We start from the raw sequence: 25984 nt of genomic DNA on the forward strand, positions 1-25984 counted from the left end.
ACTCTTTCTCTTGAGAGACTGATCCCTTTTCTCCTGACCTCTGTGTATGATTTTGTGTGTGCTGAAGCACACACAAAATCATACCCTTTGGGTCATGACATCCCCCCCTTGCTGAAGGCACAGCTGAATTATACCACATGCTCATCACTCCGGTCGCCAGTAGCTCTTATAACAGGGTAAACACAAAATCAGCTAACATAAGAAGTTCGTCCTCCAGGGATCAAATTAAATAATAGCTGGCACAAATACATACACACATAACCAGATTCGTAACAAAAAATTGCACGATCAGGGCTTCAGTGGGCGTCATGGCGAAGTCGCGCGTCAAGCCCTCGCTTTTGCCGATGATGTTATCCTTCTTGGGGCTTCTCTCCGCCACGCACTCTGAGGTCCGGATCTGTGAAAAGAATTCTCTTAAAACAGTTATTTCACTAATACTTACAAAATTCACATGGAACCGCACTATCATTTCTAAAACAACGACCAAACGTCCCAACCATACAGCTAGAGTTTCCTGGGGTTGGATCCTTGATTCTCTGCACAACTCCTGTAGTTCAGTTCTGGTGTGAGCGTAATAGGTAGTAGCAACTCGGCTGGTTGCTGCTACAGGCTGAGGTGTTGCCGCTGTGGGAGTCGTTGTTATTGCTTCAGGCAGGAGGGGCAGATGCACACCTCCGCTCGATTCTCCCTTCCGTTGGCAAGAAGGCGTGGTCGCCGGAAGCGACGCTGCGTCAGTGGGCGGGGTCGCCGGCCGAACTCTCGCGAGTTCCTCCGAAGCTTCACCCTTCTCTTCCGGTTCTTCCACGCGGTCTCTTGCTCAGCGCCATCTTGGAGTGGCGTCTCAAGATTTTCTTTCGCAGCTGCCTCTTTGACCGCTTGAATGGCCATACGCAGCTGGGCTTTCAAACTTAAATTTTTCTGCTTTAGATCAGTTACTGTACGGAAAGTTGCAGTTAGCATTCCCCCCTTGTCGTATCTTGGGGCTACCCTCTCATCTGCGGCGCGTTCCTCCGTCTCCGGATCTTCGCGGAGCTCGGATGAAAGCTTGCGACCCCTCAATCTAGACGCCAGCATAAAGGGGGCGAACCGGTCGATCGGCACCGGTTCTTCACTCTCCCGAGCATATCTTAGGCAACGGGCAAGCTCCCGGGTGACGGTCGGGTTTACTGCACCTGCCGGGCTCACTCTGGCGAGGGACACAGTGTCGAGGGGCCTAAACAGGACCCGCTCATCATTCGTTATACACCCGAATGCCGTGGGGTGAAGATACACTTCCCTCTCTCTTGGGGCTCCGTCTTCGGAAGCTCCCTCTTCTTACGTCGCGTTTCCCACTTCGCCAAGGGCAGTTCTCAACTAATTCTAGTTCTATCGTGCTTTCCCTGTATCCCATCCTCGTCGCCATGTCGAGGCTGAGGGGCTGTGGCCAGCAGCCCGGGCACGTGGGCCGGGGAAAGGGTCGGCACGGCGAACTAGAATTAGGTACGGACTCGTAGAGGTTGATTAAAGATTATTTTACTTACACTGTAGATGGTTGCGGTGCAGGCAGGAAAACTTTCTTGAGTTGCAGTTACAAAAAAAACACACGTGGAATTTGCTAGGCTCCACAAAACAAACACGAACAGAGCTCTGGATACCACTCACGGAGTTTGCTAGGCTCCGTGGACAGTCCGAAATGAGTCCGAAAGGTGACTCTCCACGAGTGCGCAGGGGAGGGTACATCGAGGGATCATGCGGCGACGGGGAGAGGCTAGAGGGTGATCAGGCCCCTGTATCCTCCTCTAAGTCACACGCGGAGTTCGTTAAGCTCCAAAGCGCGCTTAGAGTTCTTCACGAGATGGATGTGAAGTCCTCCAACTTGGGCGGAAACTGCTCAAGCCTCTTATATGGCTAGCAAGCCAATCGCTAGCCGCCACGTGGGAGTAATTTAGAAACAGCCAATAGTGGGAAACAAATTTACATACGGGTGGCGGGAACTCCTTTGCACCGGGGTTTTCTCTATGCAACAGAATTGCACCGTGCAAAGAAAGCTCCTTGTGGCGGGAAATAATTCTGCAGTGCCGAAGCACACAGAATCATACCCTTTGGGTCATGACAACCTCCAGTGTTTTGTCGGTACTTGCTTTGCTGCTGGCTCAGCCTGAGAGCCTAAGAGGAGCCAAAGATGCTCCTGTAAAGATGCTGCTAAAGTCAGTCTCCTGTGCTTTTGATTACCTCAGCAAGACTGATCACCATCACAGATGCAGCTTAGACTATATCTGCAGCAAATTAAAAGCTGGCAAGAATTTCCGAAGATAGTCTTTTGCTTCTTCTTTGTGCCATGTGGTCCATTCTTTTCTTTTTTCTGCTTCGTTTTTGCTTTCTGTGACATCCCTGAAGATTTGAGGCTATGATTGGGGGGCTTAAGCCTTATAGATATTTGAAAGAAGTAAATGCCAGCAAAGGAGAGGGATTTACAATAACTTCAAGGGGTGCAATTGGAAATAAAGGGGTAAATTAAGTAAATGCTAAGCTGCCTAAAAGGAAAAAGAAAACCCTTCTTGGCAGTGAGATCTATTAAGTTGTGTTATAGTATCTCCAGGGAAGAGATGAAAACCTGTTTGGAACATTTAAAATTAGACTGCACAATAGGAAATCCTGCCTTGGGAGGAGGATAAACTACATGAGTCTTAATGTTATGCATTTCTATAATAAGTGTTTATTTCTTTTAGAGCTATAGCAGCAGATTATAAAGTGCAATTATACAGAATCTGAAAGGATTTTTTTTCTAATGATAATATACCTGTATTTCGCATACCTTTTAATATTGTATAAAAAATCTTGGGTCAAGGCAGTTCTCTCTTCCTTGTCCATTGAGAATTCTGTAGGTATATTATTCCTCTAACTCATTCATCTTTGATGCATTACGTTGCCCCCTTAAGAGTATCAAATTGGCATTGCTTTCGTTATCATCCCGTACACAGCTGGAATGGATTCCAGAGGCAATTTACTTCACGGAAACAATGTTCCTGAAATGATGCAAAGTTTTAAAATACAAAATGGGCTTCTGCACTAATTCCAATCCCAGAAGTCCATAAATCATGAGTCAGGCCCCAGAAGATCATAAGGTGATTTATTCTTTTTAAATAATGCTTTGGTTTTGTGCCCTGACTTTGAGCCTCCCATGCCTACTCCCAGTGTATGTGATTCATTGAAACCTTGGCAACTCGCAAATTTATCATGAGAAATGTAATTTGGACTCTTGCTGCAAGCAGTCTCCCTGCAGCACCCAAACAAGAGGAGAATCCATTGTATTGGGCACTAAACAAGTACTTCCAGCCCCTGTCTCAGGCTGCAATCTAGAGCAGGTCATAAGAATGCTTTTGTGAGGCTGAAGCTGGACATGCAGCCCCTTAAACTTAATAGCTGTTAAAAGGCAACAATTCCGAATTCCTGCTAAACTGATCTGGTTTTAGATGTGGCTTGCAGCAGAAAGTCTTTGTCATTCACTGGGAATGCCCTGAAGCACACAGTAGCACAAGCTTCAATACACCTTTTGAGACTTAGATTTGATGCTTAAAAAACCCCGTCAAGTTTAAGACATTTTTTTGTGCAAGGCTTTTCTTGGAGGACATGAGCAAAATCTCCCTTGAATCACATTTTTCTACCTTTTCCATAAGGGATGGCTTCCACTCGCCCATGTGCAAATATGAAAACCAGCAACACAAATATGAATACAACTTCTGAAAATAATTTTGTAATGTGGTGCTTTGTACTACAAAAATGATTGCATGATTGAAACAGTTACTTCAGGATCAGTGTGCTAACGCTTATGCTTAAGCTCTTATACCTAGTTAACAACATGATCCTGGATTAATTGTTGGACTGTGCATGTGTAGTTTTGCAGCCATGGCTTATCAGTAGTTTGAATTCAGATTCTTTGAATCCACAACAGAGATCTCTTCTCCTGTATAAAGGTGGGTACAACTACGTTGGATTAGATGTGGGGTTCATGTAGCCCAGTGTCTGGGAGTACATGGGAGCAACTGGCGTCGGGATGCATGCTTTTATCTTCTCTGAGCTTAAGCCATCCAAGGAGCAAAGTACTTGCTGTTGAACAGTTGTGAAAAGTTAGGTGGTCTGTTTAAAGGCAGCTGCTTTCTAGGCCGTTTAGTAAATGCCCTTGTTGATTTAAAAAAACAAACCAACCAAAACTCAATTGTCCTACACTGACTGAATTTTGTGATGGGTCTCCTGGCATGGTGTAGAAGTGGAGACTTGGAGGTATAGCAGAGCAAAGAGTTTGGCTTTCTAGGAGTAAAGAGATGGAAATGTAAAAGATTCTGTGGTTGTTTATATCTTCTCTTCCTGGCACTTCATGCACTATAAATGAAAATGCTCCAGATCAATATCTTGCAATGCTACTGCAGTGTATTAATTCAGTGACTGTATAATCTACAAAATATCTTTTGTCCCTGCCTTTGTGTCTTGCTGTGAAAAATGCTTTTAGATTTTTAAAAAATAAAAGCCTTGTTATTATTTAAGCATCAGCTCTGAACCCTAGTTGTCTGTCCCAATAAGTGACTGACCCTGATCATCAAGGCAAAATGGAGTTAAACGATTGTAATGCATTGAAAATTTTGCTGTGTTTATGGGGCTTTAGGCACCTTTCAGTCCCTTTTTTAAAGGGGAACTTATTCCAAGTGTACCTTCTCTTTTGAGTAATAGTCCAGTTTCACATCCTTACTTTTGGGAGTCTTGTGCCCTGGAGCATTGATCAGAGACTCTGTCTTACTTACTGTATCTGTAGAGTTCACTTCAGCCTTCTCCTTGTGCTAGGGGTGGAGGGTGATGTACTCTTCCCTTTCTTCGGTCCCTTTCAATTGCCTGGTTGAGACGGAATGCTCTTCTGCTATTCCTAGTGGCCTACAAGCCTTGGGGAAACAATCTTACCAGTATATCTTACTCTTGCCATGTTGGCTGCCCTGGGAAGTGTTTGAGAGCCTCTAATTGTTTTTGATTCCATTTTACTTTTCTCTGACAAGAGCTGCTGGTAGCATTTAGGGTCTGGCTTGGAGCCTTCTCCTGTGCCTGCCTGTGGTGCAGTGCCACAGAGCACTGCCATTTTGTGGATCATCATCCTTCTAAAAAAAAAGAAAAAAAAAAGGAAGTGTGTGTGTGTGTGTGTGTGTGTGTGTGTGTGTTGGATGGAGGGTGGAGAAGCAATGGAAAAAAGAGAGCTTCTCATTTGTCTTCATCCTCTTTGGGTCAGGCTTCCTTCCTTTTTTCTCTCCTGTTCTAGAAGTAGGCCCAGAGAATGACTTTGCCCAGAACTGTCACTGTTCTCTAGTCTTCATGCTGTTCCTCACACAATGGCCCGATTTCTTCATTTGATGGCAGTCCTTTTCTCATCTGGTGGAATCATATCCCTAAGAGCCATTCCACCTGCTGTTCTGCCTGCTCCTCTGTACCTGTGCAGTTGGCAAACCAGCAGTCATCTCAGGCAAGATCCAGGGATCACCAAAAGCAAACAAGGAAGCCTGTCTTCCTTTTTTGTCAAAGTGTCATTAGGATGATGCCTCTGAGACTTCTTGGCCCTGCAGGATTACTGCAGAAGCTCAGCAGTTCTTAAAGCCTGACATCTTGGCAGCATCCTCTGGCAACAAAGCCCTTGGATCAGGGTAGAAGAGGTAAAATGAACAAGCAATTCTCTGTTTCGGTCAGGAGGCATGGTTCCTTGGTCTGCAGTGGGTTCTGTGGCCTCTTCACCATCTCCCAAGGCAATGGAGCTGGAGGACATTACTAAGGTACCATCTGCTTGTCAAGCAGTACCAATTTCCCCAACATGTTGAGGCAGCCCTGCAGCACTGTTGAAACTCTGGCAGTTTTGGTGCCAAAATAGCTCAGGCAGTAAAATCCATCCAGTACTAGTCAGCTGGCATTACAACCAACTACAGTCATCTGGTACAATCTCCCTGTTGCCACTAGTGCTTATCCAATCCTAGAGCAAGGGTGCTCAACTCCTGGCACTGTCATCTGGCCTGTTGGGCTCCCCATTAATTTGTGGGGAGCCCTGCAGGCTGTGGCACAGAACATGGCATAGTGTCTGATCCCGGTGTGTGAGGGCCATTCATCTGGCCTGTGTGGCTAAAACTGTGAGCACCACTGCTGTAGACCACTTGTTGCTGGGTTTTTTCCTTGTGCTCATCCAGATTTTACTAAGGTACATCTCTCCCTTGTTTAAGTCCAAGTGTAAATGCCAGCTATGCTTGACACCCAGACAAAGTATCCTCCTATCCACACTCTTCACTGCTCTACCTGTGTAGTTAGTCTGCCTTGCACTCTGAGCCTCCTGGGAAGTAAGTGTCAAATTTGAAAAGCAGAGGTATCTGCTCATACTGCAAAAATCTATACATGCGCTATCTGCCCCCAGATGGGATTTTGATCATGTGCTCAGGAGATGTGAACACTAGAGTACCTAGCCTGGTTTTTGCAAGACTGCTTGGTCTGTTTCTCTTTTGCATGGGCACAAACTGTTTTTGCCTGAGTTCTAGATATTGTAGCAAATGGATGTTCAAACCTTCCTTCCCCTATTTCTTTTCCAGGGTTCTTTCTATTACAAGAGAAGGTGTCTTTCCTCTGTGACCGGAGGCTGTAGAGAGGTTTCTCCACATCTCAAGGGTGGGGAGGTGTGTTACTCTGGGTACTTTCTGATTCCACATTACCTCCCTCTCCCTCAGTAAGATACTTTGCTTTGCAGCGGGCAGAATAAGGAGAAGAACATTTTTTCAGAGTTACAATTGTACAGAGCAGGGACAGAGTTTGATCCTTCAGCTCATTGACCCTCCCTTTTCTGCTTAAACAAAAGCTAAAACCCTACCTGCTGCTGAAGACTGGTCTCTCCGAGTGGATCTCTAATTTTGAAAAAAGCTAAAAAGTCTGCAAAGCTATGAAATAGGAGGAGGTGCGTCAGGAGTAGGCAAAAAACATCAATATTGCCAGAAAAAGGTTAGCTTTACTAGAACATCAAGAGCATTGAAAAGGAGATGGTCATTAACACTTGTAGGTTGAAGAACAATGAGCTATTAAGTCAATTGCCTCCCTCAGCTGCCCGGATAGTAATACCACTGCCGCTGCTGGGCAGTTGATTTTGGAGCAGGAATCAAAGCAGAGTGCTGCTATTCTGAACAGAAAATAAGCTTCTCTGTGTAAGATGAACATTCCAGTTTGGGGAAAGAGGTGCATGTAAGAAAATACTGTAGCCTTGGCCCTAAGAAAGCTCAGTGCTTTTATTTGCAAGCTCAAGTTCAAGATGGTCATGGCAGTACTAATGCCCTCCCTTATCGAAGGAACCGGCTTTCACCTATCAACTTGCAGAACACTTTTATAGTCTCGTTAACCTGAGATGATTGTGCCCAGTGTCTCCTTTTTGTGGTGGGTCAGGATCTTCATCAAATGGATATCAAACAGTCTTCAAAGGTAGTTACGTCGACAAGAAGGCCGGGCAAATTACAAACCCTTATGGCTGTTTCCTTCCTTTATACAGTCTAGCCAAATTAGGTGACCTTGAACCTACCTGAAATTCATCTGTCATGTATTTACTTTCACCAGAAGCAGCAACATCTACTTGTTGGATTGTATATGTGGGTGGGTGGTTTTCCTCATTGCATACAAGCTGAGGCTGTTACTGTTGCTTTACCAGAAAACTTTTTTCTTTCTTGAGAGTTTTGGGCAAGTGAGAATTTCAGATGTCTCTAATTCTTGACCTGGATCCAGAGCCAGTGGTCGTTTCACAGTTTTGCCATTCTCAGTCTTTTTCCTTGGTTTGTGGTGTCTGCTGACCCCCACACAAGGATGGATGGCTGGATGGACATAGGTAGGTAGATAGATAGATAGATATAGGCCTCCCCAAGAAGACCTGTCCATGCTCCCTGCTCACATATTCCTACATCAGTCTCAGGCTAGGAATCCTCAAGTAGTGGAAAAAGCTGAAGAGTGGCTTGAGCCACCCCTAGTTATAACCTGGGAACCCTCTGCAACTGGAGGTGTAAGTCACTTCAGAAGACACTGCTTTCCAGAAGATTTTGAAAGTGTTCATTGCAGGTGTCTTGGTCCCACAAGTAGGAATATGCAGAGACTCGTGTTCTGATTACAAATATAAAAACTTTCCCAGCTTCCAAATGCAATCAGCAGTAAGGTTCACCAGTACAGACTTCGACCACTTTTAATTAAGGGCTTAACTCTTTTTAATAGCTAAACTGTCATGGGAAGATCCAAATGTGATCATACACTTCAACTGGCAACAGAATGGTTTGCTGGACAGCAGTGTGGCTTTACGTTTAATCATTTTTTATTCCCAACTGAGCGTGTGTTCTGCTGGTTGGAGAGAGATCCTAGTACTGAGGTTTAGCACATTCATCCATAGTGGTCTTACAATGGTGTGTTTCCTGTATTAGAGCTGATGTCGTTCCAGTTTCTGCCCAAAGTGCTGGGTTTTGTTTGTTTGTTTAGGTTTTTTCTGCCCCGTTTTAGAACTTAACTGTCTTCAAGGAGAGGGATATGAGGCCCAGCTTTGTAATCAGAGTTGTTTGCTGACTGCTCTTTGTTTTGTGACCTCTGGAAGAAAAGACCCATCCATAGTTTGGGGGAACCCATTTCAGTGCACTGTTTCCATGACTGAAGGGCATTTTTGTGAAAAGAACATTTTCTTTCTTGATTTCTTTTCTCCTACCTCCACCCAAGGAAAAAAAAGTCTCTGGAACATTACTTATTATAATGATGCAGCAGAACAGGCAGCCTGTGTGAACGGAACACGTACCTGTTAAGGGTATGGGCACACATACAGTAAGTAGTCTGTGTATGTGGTATGGACCAATTTTAAAAGGGGACCTGCTGATCCCAAGTGGGCAGAAGCTGCTATTGTCTAACACTCAAGTTGTAGAGGATCTGAGAATGATACAAATGTAACTACTGCTCTAGCCAGGCTTAAAGTTGGAGCTGTTTTGCTGTCTCTATCATTCCAGGTTTGTCCACACTGTGAATGCAGCAGCTGTTGTGCAGTTCAAAGCAAGTCACCCCCCCAACCGTCCCCTCCTCTTTTTGAAACATTAGAAAGATGTGGATGTGGCCATACCGTAAAATGTGATGCTCTCAGGGGCATAGAGTTAAATGCAAGTTTTGTATCTTTGACAAGTCTCAGTTATTCCATTAAGTAGTTGTACGTTTTCTGTATAAGGCTTTTGGAATAAATATTTCCCTGAAGTGCTAAGCCCAACCATTGCTTGTACTAGGTTCATGACAGCCACTGTTTCTAGCTTCCTATTTAAAAAGTAAGGAGGAAATCATAAATGTAACAAAGTAAATATACTTTTAAGTCTGTATCATCTGCAGGCAGTAACTCCACGAGAACGTTCACTAATGTGGTTTTAAATTTACCCCTTTTATTTAACAAAAAAAAAAAAAAAAAGTGACAGGCTGTGAATAAGGCAAACTATTCAAGTAAAAACAGTTGCTCATGGCAGCATGACAGGAGATCCAGGGCTTGTTGGCATGATGGGATTTAGGTTGGAAATGTAACTGGTATAAATCCTTTTCCAGGATGTGATGGCAAAAAATTAGAGTTGGACAGTGGTTTAACAGTTGCCTATAATCACTTGAAATTCTTTTTGCTATTTCCAATTGACAGTTGATACAAAGTGGTGATTTTCTTGTTAATGAGTGTTAAGGAGTAGAAATCCCTTTCAAAGAAGTTGATGTGGTTTGAGGTAGCACATGGACCAAGAGAGGAAAATGGTGAAGTCAAGACAGTAAGGAAAGGCTTTGGAAAAGGATAGGGTTGTCTGTGTAGTCTGGTTTAAAACTGTTTTTAGAAATTCAGTGCCAAAAAACCCTGGCTACTTGCTGCTGCTCTCTGTGGAGTTCTTCTGAGGGTCATTTTCTGATAACATCTTAAAAACTCTTTGATTTTAATTCCTTTCAATATAATCCGGTGCTTAGCACAAGGGACCAGGGGTAAGAGTTCTGGTCACTGTTCCTAGTTTTCCCATCCAAATATATCCCACTTCTCCGCCCACATCAGGATACTCTTTGCCGTGGTTTCCCTCTCTCCAATTGTGTTCCACCTTATATTATAATATTTGATGTTTACATCCCAGGGTCTTGGGTTTTGCGAAGGGTTTTGTTCAATGTGGAGAGGAAATGAGACAGTAGCAAAGTGTAAAAGTTGGTGGTCTTTTTCTCAATAACTTTTGCCTCATGCTTTTTCAGATCTCTCGAATGGAATATGTGCATTCAAAGAACCTCATTTACCGAGATGTCAAGCCAGAAAACTTCCTTATTGGCCGGCAAGGCAATAAGAAAGAACATGTCATTCACATCATAGACTTTGGATTGGCGAAGGAGTATATTGATCCTGAAACCAAAAAACACATACCTTACAGGGAACACAAGAGCCTAACTGGAACCGCAAGATACATGTCCATCAATACGCATCTTGGCAAAGGTCCGTTCAGTTTATGCTAATTTACTGTACTTCTTACTGTTTGTAGCAAGTGCACTGTATTCTCCGACAGAGTTACAGCCATAGGTTGACCTACATCATTCCAGTACCATTTAGACCATCTCGCAACCATTCAGTTTGTACATTTGTGGCATTGCTGTCTTCAGAAAGGAGCTTTCTTTTTAGAAGCAAGATGGCTGGTATGTTGGAATTAGAAACCCCATTATGAGGGTCTTTTAAAACTGTAGGGGCAAAATGCTAAGGGATATTTGAAAGGGAACAATTCTGCAAAGGTAGGTTGAAGGACAAGGTTTTTATGTCCATATTTTGTGCAGCAATTGATGTTTTTTTCTGCACTGTTTTGAGAACTTAAGTGTGGCTTGGTACTGTCCAATTTCAGAGCTGTTGCTGACTCAGTCACTTTATATTGCTTTGCAGAAGGGAACAAATGCAGTTTCTAACTCTTTAGTTTCCCCTGGCATCCAGCTGCAGTGTTCAATACCTCCCGTCCCCCAGGTTAACAAGCCAAAGGCATTGCTCTTCAACCACAAAAAAACGAATCTCTCTCTGAGCCAGCCAAGTTTTTAAAGCTTGTTGGGGTGGCTGGCAACATGCTGAACTTGTTGGGTTAGCTGCTACATCTCCTGTACCAAATGCCAGCTAAAGGATGGGGGATTGGCTCAGGTTTCTAATACTATTAACAAAGCATCATTTGGCTTTCGGGGGTTGATTTTTCTTAATAAAATCAAAAGCAACTTTTTTTTTTTTTTTTTGAAGGTCTGTATGAATGGGGTTCTGTATTAAATATTTATATCCACTTAAGGTTTTTGGAAGAGTGGTTCAATAGGATATTCTTTGAGTGGCCTCTGCATTTTCAGTTGTGCGATCCAGGTGCTTCACGTCTGGAATATTCTAGAGACCTTGGGCCTCTCTGTCTTCACTCCCCTGCTTTTGTACCCTCAGAAAACCTATGCAAGGAGAGCCAGGAAGTGAGAAGGGATGAGCAGTCCCAATGAATGATTATTCTCTAGAAGTCCAGGAGCTGGTGGCACAAATGTCTTGATCCCACAGCTGGAATATGCACAGGGCAGTCAAACACCACTTATTAGGGAGCAATGCTTGTGTCTGTTGATAAACCACTGACTTCAGTAAGCAAGAACTGCATTTTGAGATTGTGAACAATTAGCTATGTCTTTTAGGGCTGTGCAAAGCTTTGGTCCCTGATTCGATTTAGCGGCCGAATCTCTGAATCCAAATCAAATCAGGAGCCCCTTTAATCTCTCTGAATCAGATCGGAGAGATTCAGAAAGATTTGGGCATAGACACAGCTTTAAATGTTTTTTTTTCTACATACTTCAAGGTACTAGGCGGCTTGTAAATGTTGTGATGCTGGGGCGCATGGAGCATCCCACAGGAGTGCGGGAGTCCTGTCCCCCTTGTGTGCTCAGTGGTGAACCCGGAAGTGGACCGGAAGTACTTTCAGACCTGCTGGGGAGCGTGCCGGGGCCCTCCCTCTCATGCCCCTGCCTGACTCATCAACTGGTGCCTCCTGGGTCTGGGGCGGGGGGCACATGGGGTCTCCCTGCAGCCAATCACCAGGCCAGCGGGGCACAGGTTCCTCCCCCTGCGCGCTCCCTGGCAGACCTGGAAGTGGACCGGAAGTACTTCTGGTCCAATTCCGGGTTTGCCAGGGAGCACACACGGGGAGCGGGGGGGTTGGGGGGGGGTGTGCGTGCGCTCCTGTGGGATGCTTCATCTGTCCCAGCATCGCAGCGTTCATGAGCTGTGCCTGATACTCGACGTATGTAGAAAAAACATTTAAAGCTGTGTCTATGGCTGAATCGCTGATTCACCAAATCGGCATCAAATCTTCAGATTCGGATTTAGACGAATCGAACCAGGGACAGTTATCCAAATCAACTAATGGAATGACTGTCCCTGATTTGGGCTGAATCTGAATTGAAATACAGCCCATTTCACGCACCCCTAATGCCTTTACAATTATTTGCATCTTTTCAGAGTCCTTTGAAGGATACTAGTGCTTATTTTTATCTTGAAATGATTACTTTAAGAGCTTGAATTTATTTTCAGTGCAGCTTTTTCTCACTTGCTTCTAGAGGCCTTGCTTTTGTAAAGTGGCTTGTTTCTGAGATGTCAGTTTTGAGAGGATGGCATGATCTTGTGTGAAGTGGAGAAATCCGCCCCCTAGTGCACAAATACATTTAAAAGCCATGAACAATGCGTTTCATGCAAGCCCTCCTTTACAGCAAGATGTAACAGTTAAGACTGTTGTAATCTTTGATGCTTTACAGGGCTCTGCAGTAAGGGTGGCGTTTTAGCAAGTTTGACCCAGACGCATTTTCCTCCTCTGTAAACGTGTGGTCCTAATCCCTAGATCAGCCTTGCTAACTTCAAACTGGTGGTTTAATGTGTACATTGTTTCTTTTAAGGACTGAAACAGAAAGCAGTTCTGTTTTGATTAGTTGCTTCTTGTTGATTAATATAGCCATATCTTAATTTAGTTGCTTTGAATTGAGTTGAACTCTGTCTCTTTACAGCTCTATCTTTGTCCTGTGCACTAGCTTCAGATCTGTCCTTCTCTTCTGCTCTCCCCACGTACTATTTGGAAAGCAGTTTCCAAAGCAAGTCATGCTGTGCAAAGCACTGCCTGTTCCTGTTCAGGCAAATTACAGGGTACTGGAGACAGCTGTTAACCATACTGTGGTCCAGCATGTGGGCTGGATGACTGACTGGGTCTGTTCCACATTAAGCTCCGAATGTGTGACCAGCCTGTAGGTGGAGGGGAGTCCCAATTTTGTAACTTGTGAGCAAAGCAGCCTTATCTGTACACCACATCCGTGACAAGATTTTGGAGATGTATTTTTCTGAAGTAATACAACATATAATGATTTCTAGTTTAACTTACCATATTTACTCTATTTTAAGACAAGGTCCCCCCCATTTAACATGGTGGGGGGAGACCCTTCATTTTAAAATAGAGTTGGACAGCCACTGGTTGATGGTGTGGGTTCTTCCCATGCTTCTGGGCTTTGCTGGTTGCCCCTGCCCCCATCTTTCTGCTACATGTATCAGGGTGTTTTTAATCCTTCCTCCGAGGCATTGGGTGTTGGCTGCGGGCAGGGCTGGGACCTGGATGGGTGTGCCAGTACGCCTGCTGGGACCAAAGGTTGAGGTTCTGGGCTAGTGGTTCTTGCCCCCCCCCCCAGGGTCTGAGTGATCGCTGTATTTGGAAGGAATTTTACTCTGTGGTTCAATTGGTATGGACGTGTGTGTGTGGGGGGGGGGGAGGGGCTCTATCCGGGATCTCCTGAGCATAGATTGACAACATTCCATAGAAGCAGGACATTGGCCGCTCTGGTTTCTTGGTTTTGCTTGTGGCAGGTTAGGGTGTTAGGTGTGTTGTGTCAGGGTTGACAGTGGCCTTACGTAGAGTTTAGATTGTGATTTGTATAGGATGGTTTGGGTAGAGATGATCCTGCCTCAGGCAGGGGGTTGGACTAGATGACCTCTGGAGGTCCCTTCCAGCCCTGTTTCTCTGAGTCTGAGTACGAGGGCAGTGGAGAAGGGAGGTAGCTGCTGTGGCTCAGGCACCAGCCCCTACCCAGGTTTGGGGCCATAGTTGCAGCTACTGCTAGTCCTCTTCCCTTCCCTGCCTTGCCTCTGCCCCCTACCTCTTCCCTCACCCCTCCACATGCAGCCCATTTCCCCCCACCCCCCTGCCCCTTCCTTTTCCTCTTGCTTCACAGTAGCAGGCTCTGTGCACATTGCAGCCTGAACATGCTCCCAGTCCAGCTCTGTAAGACTGGCACACAGCCCACATGGCTGCTCTGGGGATAGGTTGGGGCTATGCTCGGTGCCTCAGTTTAGAATGGGAATGGAGCCTGAGCCTGGGCATGGAGCAGAGGCTGCTTGACGTCTCCATACCACCTGCCTCCCCACTGCAGTAGTAGGGGGTATGAATTAAGCATGATCCTCCAATAAATGGATTCAGTACATGGAAAATTACAACAAATTTATAAATTTTCTATGTATAAAATCTAATTATTGGGGGTAGCCTTACATACAGGGTCATCTTAGATTCAAGTAAATATGTTAATATATTATCTCTTCTTGTGATCACACAAACCACATTCTCCCTCTGTCTCTCAACTGTAATTAGACAGTTAAATAGATTATCCCTGTGGCAACTGAAGCATATGCATTCAAGGAAATATGTTGAGGGAAAAACATGTTTTTTAATTGCTACAATGTAGTAAGCTATAGAAGCATTTGGGAAAAGTGCCAGTACCATGCGACTTGTGAACTCTGTAACTGCCCATTAGATATTTCAAGGTTTATTGGCAGCCTACAGAATAGTTTGGGAACAACCTTTTCTCTTACAGTATTAATACTTTAGCCCTTCATTATTATTGCAGTGACGAGCATTCTTTCATACTGTACAGGATGTCCCAAATTATGAACTTTCAGATAACCTGATTACCGCTAGTTGATGTCTCAGTGTTATATTTGCTTGCCATGGGGGATAGTATGAACTACAATATATGTTTTTGTACATACAGAGCTAGTAAGCCTTGTAGTAATAGTTTATTTAGAAAGAAAATTAGTTTTTGGACCAGTTTTATTTTGACGGCTACAGCAATATGTGATCTCTTATACCTTTCAGAGCAGAGTCGGCGTGATGACTTGGAAGCCCTTGGCCATATGTTCATGTATTTCCTTCGCGGCAGTCTGCCCTGGCAAGGACTGAAGGTATGTGCTAAAAATGTGTCAGCACATTTCACTCTAAGATTCACCTTGGGTTGAAATTTTCCATTCTTTGTCAGAACGTGAACTGTTTCCCAAAACGTGAATATACTAAATATATCCTTGAAAATGTTTCGTGGCAGGTGAGGAAAAATCTTGAAGTATCCCTGTAGTGAAAAATGGCCAGAGGCTGAAACTTGGCAAGAATGTGATACTTCCTTTGGGAAGATGGTTTAAGAATATTTGGATTTTGATATGACTAGTCTTTGAATATTCAGAAAGCTATACGTGTATGTGCATTAAGAAACTAAGTTTATCCTGTAACTGTCCCTGAGGGCTAGAATTGCTTATTTATGCAGCTCCGTTTCACTTTAATTTTTAAGCTTTTCTTCAGTACAATTTATCTGATCTGAAGTGTGCAATAGTTGACTGAAGAAACTCAAATCATCAGTCTGTAAGCTCCATCAAAGTATTTACAGAGCAAGTCATTAAACTAGCATTGCTAACAAACTTTAAATACTACAAGCCTACTTCTTTTAAAAAACAACCCCCGCCCCCACACGCACACAACCACACCTCTTATCTGTATACTTCCCACTGCCTTCTCTCACAAACTCCCCCCTTAGCTACTACCTTTCAAGGACTAGGCAGAAGATTTAATTCTTCTGTGTATTCCTCTTTGGGAAGTGCAGTCTCCAGCTGTTCGTTCTCTTTTTTTTGCCCCATGGATGAAAGAAAGGAGGAGTGTGCGACTATGCAGAGGCAACACCCTAGAAAAATGTTACTAGCAAACAACCTCTTCCTTTTCCAGTTTTACTCGGTGTACTTTGTATATAAGCACTTTCTCCAATTGTTGGTGAGTCTTTTGAAGAAAAGGGGGGGGGGAGGGGGAGTGTAAAGTAGGAAAATTAATTCAAAGCTACCAGAAATCAACAGGATAGTTCAAAGACGGTGTTTGAAACCTGGATTTTAAGCTCTCGTTTTAAAAAGGGACTAGACTTCAAACTGTCAGTGTGTGCATGGTGATGCATAAGGGGTGCACGTGCACCCCCTGAGACTGCCGGTGCACCCCGTCAGGTCGCCCACTCTGCTCAAGTGACAGGCGGGGGGGCAGGTGGGAGTGCCGGTGACCCCCCTGCGAGCCCTGGCCGGGGAGTGGGAGTACCGCAGCCACTTCCGGGAGCCCTGCGGCCGCTTCTTGGCTGGTGCGTTCAGCCATGGGGGAACCCCTCCCTGGTTGCTGGGTTGGCACATTTCCACCCCACCCCTTTGACTAAAGGGGCAGGTCCATTAGCAACACTAACTCACCTGCATCAGATTTGGATATTGTTTTGTGGTGATTCCCTTTGTGTTTGCATAACAATAGTTGTGATACTTTGCTGGAGCACTTTTGTCCAGTTTTGGGCCCCTCAATTCAAGAAGGATGTGGACAGTGCCGAGCAGTAAAAATGATTAGGGACCTGGGAGGCAAGACTTCTGATGAAAGCCTCAAAGAAGTAGGGTTATTAAAGTCTGGAGAAGACTGAAGGGGATTTGATAATAGTCTTCAGATACCTGAAAGGCAGTTGGAGAGAGGATGGAGAACAGGCTTTTCTCTGTGGCTGTAGAGGACAGGACTAGGAGCAGTGGCCTCAAGCTGCAGTAGAGGAAATACAAGTTGGAGAGTAGAAGGAACTTTGACTGTGTGTGGTCAAGCTTTGAAACAGGCCGCCTAGAGAAGTTGGGGAAATCTCCATTCTTGGAAGTTTTCAAGAGCAGGTTGGACAGACACTTGGCTGGGATGGGTTAGTTGGGGATGATCCTACTGGAGGAGGAGGCTGGACTAGATGACCTTTGTGAGGTTCCTTCCAGCTCTACTTTCCTATGGTCCTAATGTCAACCATCTTGCAAAGGTTGAAGCTGCAGCATTCCCTCCCACTGGGCTGCAGTGGTGGTTCCTGCCCAGAGTTGGCTGCAGCCCTGCACCCTGCTGCGGGCGCAGAAATCTCCAGGAGCACACTTATTGTGACCCCGTCGGCTGATGTTGCGACCCCTTTTGGGAACTGCTGGTTTACACATTCTGTAAATTCACACAATTGTACCAAAGAAATGACCTGACTTGCACGTTTCTCCTTCTAACAACTAAAGCCTCTTGAGGCCCCATACTGCTTTAGCGGTATTATGTAAAGCTGCTGAATTTATAGCAGCACAGAAAGAATACTGTTGTCCCAGTACAGCACCAGTACTGCCCATTTCCTGTGCTGCATTGAGGTGGCTGTGCTATTTCTGGTTTGGGGAGGGAAGGCTTGTGAACCAGAATAGTGTGGCTGGTTCTGTGCATCAGTTAACAGGTTCTACCTTTCAGTAACGCTTACTGGTGTTTGTGCAGTTATGTATTAATCTTGGTTGTGGTCCTGATTTTGGAGAGGGTGCACTTGAACTGGATATGGCCTATTTAAGATGCCTCCTAGCACCATACTGAAATGGGTTGTCTGTTTTTGGGATAAACCCCCAGCATTTTTTAAAGGTCTTTGGGATGCCAGGATTGTACTTTTCAAATCGCAACTTTTGGGAGCTTTAACAACCTCTTCAATTGTGTGTTTTGGGTAAGGCTCTAAAGAAGTGTTTATTCCGTGATCAGAAGTTGGAGGTTTTAATTTTGGGTTTTGGTGGTTCCTAATCATAAAACAGTATTGTATTTGCATTATTTTTCTTACTCCCTTAATTCATGAACTGGAAGTTTATCAGAAAGAGAAAAATGTTGTGGCCCTTGATGCATTATTTATGATGGAAATAAGGAGCCTCAGTGGTGCGGGATGATGGTGGCGGTGGGTTTTGTTGTCATCATCAGCACTACGTATTTTCTTTCTTTTCCAAAAATGTTTATGCATAGGTCTTGCTCAAGAAATAATGAGACTATCAAGTGTTTCTGCTGGGGAGACCTCGTGAAAGACTGGATGCCCAGTGATTTTGGTACTGTGAACCTCAGCTCTGAGGAGATGTTTTGTTAAACCCTTTGTACTACTGTTTTTAAGTTTGTGGTTCAAGTTGGGCTCTGAGGTATGCTGATGATGGTTTTGGTGTAAGGCATTGGTTAGATAAAATGTATTTTGGATAGGCTTTCTAAAAACAGTGCAAACTCCTGATTTGAATAATGCTGCCGCCTCTTTTATTTGGGGCTTGGGAAAACTGCAATTCAATTCTGTGTCTTCAGATCTTTCTTTCCCACTATAGTTCTCCAAAGAGCCCTCAGTGAGAAAAAGGGCAGTAAAAGCCCAGTATTAAATACATGTCAAAATGCACAAAACATAAAGCTTTAGAAATAATGAAGCAATACAAATGTTTAGTTGTTTTTCTGTACTTGACATTAACAGTGATTGTTGTTAAATTTGTTAGTGCTTAATAGGTTGGTATTGGTTTCCTTGCCTTCTGAATTTGTAACAATTGCCTTGACAAATCAGCGAATTTTCATATGGTGCACTTATTTCTGCACAATACTAGTATTTCAGTCCTTCCTTTTTAGGATCTGTTTGACTTTGTCATTGTCTGCAATCTCCATTATATCATTTCTGTATAATCTAGAATACTAAACTTCCTTTTTCTGTCTCAGAATGTTAAAATTGATTACTCTCGGAGGCTCGGATGTTCAGTTGTATTCAGCTTAATGAAGAAATGCCAGGTGTATTAAGATATTCATAATACTTTTGTCTGAACATGAGGAGGAGTCGGCAACAGTCACTTAGAGGCTGAATCGCTTTCAAACCGCTTAAGATATTTTGCAAATACAGATCCTGCAAATTCCTTCCCTTGAGAGTGGGCAGAAGGCAGTGCAGGATGGCACCTTAGAGCAATGGTACTCAACCTCTTTAGACTTGAGGCATCTCTCATTAGACTAAAGGCACCTCTCAGACAATGCTGGCTCTTAGTTTTCACTCCTTATTTGATAACAGAAAAATAATAGGGTAGTTGTGTTGCAAACAACTTGGACCATAACAGATAAGAATGGTTTTGACGCTATGGGTTTCTGTTTGAAATCTCTGGGTTTATCTTATGAATCATGTTTGTACACCTAATGGTGCCAGCATTGCGGGACATCCCATGGCATCTCAAGGCACCCCAGACTGCCATAGCATGCTAGTTGAGAAGCACTGCCTTGGACTAACTGGTTCAGAGTGGGGAGGCATGTTGTGATGTAACCGTTGGGGCAATAAACTCAGAGGAATGAGCAGTTAGGCAGCCAAGTGGTGTTTTGTGTACTACTGTGTAGATAGATGCTTGTTAGTTTTGGGAGGAATTGTGAACAATTTTTTAAGAGCTTTGATTACCAGCTTACCCATTCTTCAGGCGTATATCTATTGATCTGGGGCATGTGACGAGATCTATGATTTTACTTGAGCATTTCAGTAGTTTAGAATCAATAAGTGAATTGACTTGCTAGATAGAGGAGGGTGGTGATTTCTTCAGCAACATAGCTTGACATCTGTCTCTATCCTTAAAAATGCCAGGCTTACTAGTTTGTAAAACATCAGGTAACTTCAGCATGACTTCATTGGGTATGTGCTAAATACATCTATTGGAGAGAACTTGTTCTAGCCCAGAAAGGGGTTGCGCTATGCAGATGAGATGTGAAATGATGAGAAGCTGCCTCAGATGGAAGACCTGAACTTTTCAAGGAAGTGGGGAGGAGTGGTCCTTTGCCTTCCTCTACTCCTTTGCCTGCAGGCCACAAACGTGTATATTCTTTGATTTCACTGGAAATAACGTGAAGTGTTACTTCTGTTTTCATGTTTTTGGATTTCTGCAGCTGAGACTTTTTTCCCCTCAGCACTTAAAATCTTGAGGAAAACTTTTTGTGCTGTCAAAGGTAGAAACCTTTAACAGCAGTTGTTCATAAAAAGAGTGTTTTAAATAATTCCTGAGAAACTGCTGGTTCTGAGGAGAGGCCCTGAAATGCAGCCTGAGCATCTTTAGTTACTAAGGTAGTGCCTGAAGTGGCATTCACTGCTTCCGGAGGGATGTGATCAGGAAACCATGAGCGTGATGCTGCTTCATCTTTTCCAACAACCAGCTGTCTAGTCAATGTTGACTAGATGGCAGAGAAGTGTGAAGTTGGGGACAATTCATTTCACTGTAAAAAGTTTTGTGAAAACTGAATCTGATGCCTAACAAGGCTAACTGAGCATTGTTACTTTAGGGCTACGCAGCAGCATTTAATATATTGAGGTTGGGGGCTAATAGCCCTGTCTTGTAGCTTGTTTTTTATGTGATGATAAGAGAATGTGTTAGAGAGACTTAAGCATTATACCGTCACACTTAAGCAGCTCTTCCCTTTTAAGTCTTAGTTTAATTGTTTAATGGTATCACTAGATATCCTTTGCTTACAGCAAGAGTTGCATTGGAGCTAATACAGAAGGAACTATTCTTCATATTTTGTGTCTTCAAAGGGGGGGGGGAATATCCTCTCCTGATTTATGTTCTCAAGATGCCATATACAAAATGTCATTTTCCCTATACTGTCCTGTTGTTGGGTTTTTCTCTCAACAGTTATGTTTCCTGTTTGTGCCCCACAGGCTGACACTTTAAAAGAGAGGTATCAGAAGATTGGGGACACAAAGAGAAACACGCCAGTTGAAGTTCTCTGTGAGAACTTTCCAGGTAACTCCCTGCCGTGATTGTTATGTTGTCTGTGTGACCTGCCCGCTGGGAATTGGACAAACCGTCTGATGATAGCCATGAACATTTAGACCTGCTCTGTCGGAACGTATTTGAATGCTGTTTCTGTTCCTGTGCTCCGGTAGATGGCAGATACCTGTCACTGTAACTCAGCGTTACTCTTCAGTCGTTGCTTTACACTCGTTTTCCTTTGACTTTTAGATCAGGAAAGAATTTTACCCCACAGTCAGATTGGTATGGACTGCAGGGGGTTTTCCTTCTTCTTTGGATCTCCCAAGTATATTGTAACTTTTCACCCATGACAGTGCTCTTGTACTCCTGCTTTCCCTGTGGCCAATTAGGATGTCCTTGGGTTTTGAGGCAATATTCCTTGTAGCTGTGTGACAAGATTGCCTGTGTAATTTTAGGAATAGGTTAGATAAGCATTTGGATGGGGATGATCCTGCCTCGAGCAGGGGGTTGCATTAGATGACCTCTTGAGGTCCCTTTCAGTCCTACTTTATAATTGTACTTTGACATGGCTGCAGACTGCCCCATGTTGCTGCCTTTCCCCTCTGAAGGGGAATGCAGACAGCAGGTCCTCCTGGCCTTCTTTCCAGAGTGCACCACCCATTCACAATGACTGCTTCTGCTCAGTGGGGTTCATTCTCGTTTGGATCAGATAACTCGGCAGCAGTAAAAGACCTGAGCGGCCTGTTGCAACACCCTGTGGGTCTAATTTGTCAGCTGAGTGCAGTGTGCTAAGAACATAGTTTGGAGGATAATACCATCACAATACAACATGGTATTAACTCAGGCTGGCCACACACAATCTTGCTGCAGCTGAACAATAGCCCACATAGCCTTGCTGGAGAAGAGAAGCCCCAGAGGGTGACTCTCCCTTGATAGAGATTTGCTGGGACTGAGAGGTGTGATTTGGAAGCATTGGAAATCCCAGGCCATTTTCACTTTACTGTCAACACCACAGCTCCTATAGGAACAAGACTGCTGGCGGATGGCTTCTCACTATGAAGAGTAGCAGGAGGAGGAAGTTACTATTGGCTGAAGTAGCACGAACTTCCCAGCAGCATTTGGATGGCAAATCCACCTTTTTCCACAGTGGCTCCCTTGTGTCCTCTTCTGTCTTCTCTAGAGGCCCAGAGCTCCTGTGACACATGGAGCCCTGGACTGAGGGGAGCACACAGTGGGAGCTGCTTATTGACAAGGGTAGCATGTGTGGCCCCAGAGCAGCAACAAGAGGCAGTCACATCTTTTTCCCTTATCCCTTTTACCTTGGCAAATGTGCTCTTTGAAGCTAGTATGGACCATTTTAATACTAAACAAGTAGAGGCATTTACGCTTTTCCTAGAGGCAAAATGCCTGAACCATGCTGATGTTACATTGGTACTGCAGTAACACTTAAGAGTGTCAAGTTTTGTGGTAGGCACTGGATAGACAAAACAGATGATCCTGACCTTGAAATGGGTAAAATTTCAGCATAAATGTAAAGGAGGCCAGAGACTGAAGTTATGGATTCTCCTCATAGCTAATTTCTCAGTGCAGATAAAATCGTGTATAGCTCTGGATTAACAGTTAACTGGGTCTAGTAATCAAAATTATCTGGCATGAAGTAGGTTTGTTAATGTGACTTGAGCCTGTTTTGAAGACTGTCTGGCTTGTCATGCCTAATAAAACAGTGCCATCTTTCTATGTACAGTACATTGGCTGGGCTCAAGGAGGGCATATTGACGTTTTCATTACTGCTGCATCGCTTTAGTTTGACAGTCAGGAAGCCCATTAACGTTGCATTAACATTAACAATGCTGTGTGTGTGTGTGTGTGTGTGTGTGTGTGCGCGCGCGCGCGTGCTGGGCAAGGAACATCTTTCTATTTGTACCGTACCTAGCATGATGTAGTCCTGCTCTGTGATCGGACTTCCTTGATCCTAATGCAATATAAATATAGAATAAATCTCCCCACCCCTGCCCTGGTAATAGAGCTATTAACTGATTGTGTGCCTATGGGGCACTGATGGGAGAGCTGCAACAGCAGTGCAGTGACTTGGATGAAATACTGCTGAGCCTTGTTTAGGATGCTTGAAGTAATTATGTGCCTGTCATCTCTCATAGACTTAAAATCCTGTTGGGATTTAAAATGACTTGATGAATTTTGTTTAAAAATCATAATTTTAAATAAAAGTATATACAATAGTTTATGTACTTGAATTAAAAATGAAGTCCTCCCAGGAAGACAGTAGGAGTCTAGAGCAGGTTTGATGCTTCAGTTTCAAATAATTAGTATAGAATACAATTTAAAATGTTATGATAAAAAAAAAAAATAGGTAGGATTGGGTAAGGCAGTCAAGGCACTTCTTTTATGGTGTGTTCCTTTGAAATGTCAAATCTAAAGTGGGGTCTGTTTTGGAATAAAAACCTCAACTCATTAAACATTAAAAGACTTTGTAATGGAAGGAATATCTTGCTAGATTTTTTGGGGAAGGTTCAGGCATGCCCTGGAGACTGCTGTGGGAACAAACAGCAAAAAGCATGGTATTAGATGGGCAGACTTGGTAAGGTGGTGAATACTGCTGTGTACTGCCTTGTCAGAGACCTGCATTTGATATGCATATCTTCAACATAAATCATTATGGCTCAGTGGAGCTGTGACAGTTTATACTAGCTGAGCACCTGGCTATGTCCTGCAAAGGGAAAGCGGGGTGAGATTATATGCCATCATTCAACAGATACTGTATTCCTTTTGCATAAGTGAACACTGGGGAGTGGCTCTCTGGGAAGCCCTGTAGGTCTGAAGGAATGATTTATTAGCATATTAAGTGGGAGGAAACAACAAGCTGCTTCGTGGCCCCTTTGTTAGCACTGGACTAGCACTGCTCCTTTTCCTTTTGTATAGAGAAGATGTCACACATGTTTGAGCAGGTGAGACTTGCGTATATTGATTAATGTAGGGGTGTCAGGCGTATGGTCTGCAGGCCAGATGTGGCTCGTGGCGTTGCTCTTTCTGACCTGCTGGGCTACAAGTAAGCAACTAGAAGTTTGGGGCTGCAGTCAAGGAGAGTACCCTCCTGCAGAACCTGGGGCCTGTGGGTCCAGGGGATGTGGTGATTGGTGGCAGTGCAAACATGGACTGATACAGCCCTTGTCACCCTGAAGCTGCTTCGCCTGTTGCTACCACCACCACCGTGCTTTCCCTGCCTTCACTGCTGTATGTCTTGGGCCAGAGCCAGAGCAACGGCCATGTGCTGCAGGGCATAGCTGCTCTGCAAGGAGCCCTGCAGTGTGTATCCAGCTCAATGTATAAAGTGAGTTTGATATCCCTGGTTTAACTTGTGTATGTACTATGCCCCAAGCAGTGATTCTGTTCAAGATGCACTTCCTGTCATTACTGCTGAAGACTGGAGAGCCAAATTTGCCCAGTGTTCTGGGGAGGCCATATGGAGGTTCTTGAGGGCTGAACTCCTCCAAAAGTTTGTCATCCCCATTTTACACGACAAGATTGTTTAATCCACACATACAACTGATGTGGATAGGAAGCAATTTTGCTGTGTGCTGCTTTTTGTTATCTGGACAAGGATATTGATGCTGTTTCTTTCCCCTTCCCCCCCCTCCTTTTTCAACAGAGGAGATGGCTACATACCTTCGTTATGTCAGGCGATTAGACTTCTTTGAAAGACCGGACTACGATTATTTAAGAAACATCTTCACAGACCTATTTGAAAAGAAAGGCTACACATTTGATTATGCCTATGACTGGGTTGGCAGGCCAATTGTAAGTGTTGCTTGCAAAAAAACCCCTATTCTGTTTTTCCAAGAAAATAGCTCTCTGCATTCTTGGCTGCACTTGCTGCAGTTGACTCCTTTCACACTAGTGGTAGGTACAGCAAGTAACCTGTGCATCCAGACTTAACAGTTCCATCTATAGGTAAGATGGTCTCTACCAATGTATCACATGGATTGCAGTTTTACTGAATTGTTCCTTGGATTATTCAAAATGACCATGATTTCCCAAGTAGTTAAGATTAAATATTCTAGCCAACAGTCTGGATGATAATCTGAGTGATGTACCGTAGATGGGTAATGAAATGCCTCAGGCTATGGATGTACAATTTACCACCTCCCTCTACCAGGTGGCTATTTCATTGCGCAGTAGCTGTTCAATAACCACCAGTCTGTGTGCTCTTTATTCCATGGTAAATGGAAAATAAACCAAGTTGGTATCTTACCCTTCATCTACTGATGGGTAATAGTGTGCATATGGGAACTTTAAAATGGAACAGCTGACAATGTTATCCTACACCTTGTGTTAAGGTGTTTTTTGGGCTGTACCTCTGTGTAGTGAGGTGACTTTCTTTAAGAAATCGAATAGGCTCACTATCTCTGTCATCAGCATATTGTCAGGGAAAAATAGGCATAATAATAAGTGTTGGGAATGTTCTTCATCTCTTGGAGCTGATCAAGATCTTTCCCCTTCCTGATTCCCTTTTAACTCCTCCCTCTTTAATTTTGTGTCAAGATTCATAGGTTCTTTGCAATGCCTGGGTAGCACCTAAATAATGCAGAGTGCATTATTCTCTCATGCATGTGCGCTCTCTCGTGCTGACCATGCTGCAGTGAGGCAGTCTCGCATGATTTTTATCCATATGGCAATGCAAGTCACTACCAGGGGAACAGAACAGCTGGCATATTTAACACAATGATGTGCATATTAAAATGATCTATGGAAGCTGCTGGTGTGGCAGCACTTCATTGTACATGATGTCACAAATAATTACTGTATCTTAGATTGTTTGGCAAATCTGGTTTTTAAATTTGAATGTTGCCAGCAAAATCCTTCTCAATCAGACCTGGATACATTTAGGGTTCCATCCCTCATGGCCTGTTTGTCCCCTGACAATCTAACTAGTTACATGTACCCATGTGTTAGCAATAATTAGATTGCAGCTTTTTAGTAGGGTTCATGTAAATGCTAATAAGCTTTAGCAACAAGAAAAATCTTTCCCGTTTATAGAACAATGAGAAATCCTAGTTTAGAAGTAAATCCACCTGATTGGGCCAGAGAGAGCCTTGCCCACTCTGTAGCTTGGTGATTCAGGCATTC

General features: G+C 43.9%; 1 protein-coding gene across 13 annotated transcripts in view; it reads left to right on the plus strand.

Annotated features, from left to right (window-relative positions):
- The window catches only part of CSNK1G1 (casein kinase 1 gamma 1), a 163513-nt gene that overhangs the window by 114066 nt on the left and 23463 nt on the right, over nucleotides 1-25984 (plus strand). For all 13 annotated transcript variants that reach the window (XR_003093219.1, XR_003093218.1, XM_025199849.1 and 10 more), the window contains 4 exons: nucleotides 10243-10477; nucleotides 15159-15244; nucleotides 20788-20872; nucleotides 24507-24655. Coding sequence is in view for 11 of the 13 variants with exons in the window: in XM_025199849.1 (XP_025055634.1) it covers nucleotides 10243-10477; nucleotides 15159-15244; nucleotides 20788-20872; nucleotides 24507-24655 (555 nt within the window). In the remaining 2 variants the exon portion in view is untranslated. The remainder of the gene's footprint in view (nucleotides 1-10242; nucleotides 10478-15158; nucleotides 15245-20787; nucleotides 20873-24506; nucleotides 24656-25984) is intronic.

This window comes from Alligator sinensis, unplaced genomic scaffold (assembly GCF_000455745.1).
Source record: "Alligator sinensis unplaced genomic scaffold, ASM45574v1 scaffold1097_1, whole genome shotgun sequence".
Lineage (NCBI taxonomy): Eukaryota > Metazoa > Chordata > Crocodylia > Alligatoridae > Alligator > Alligator sinensis.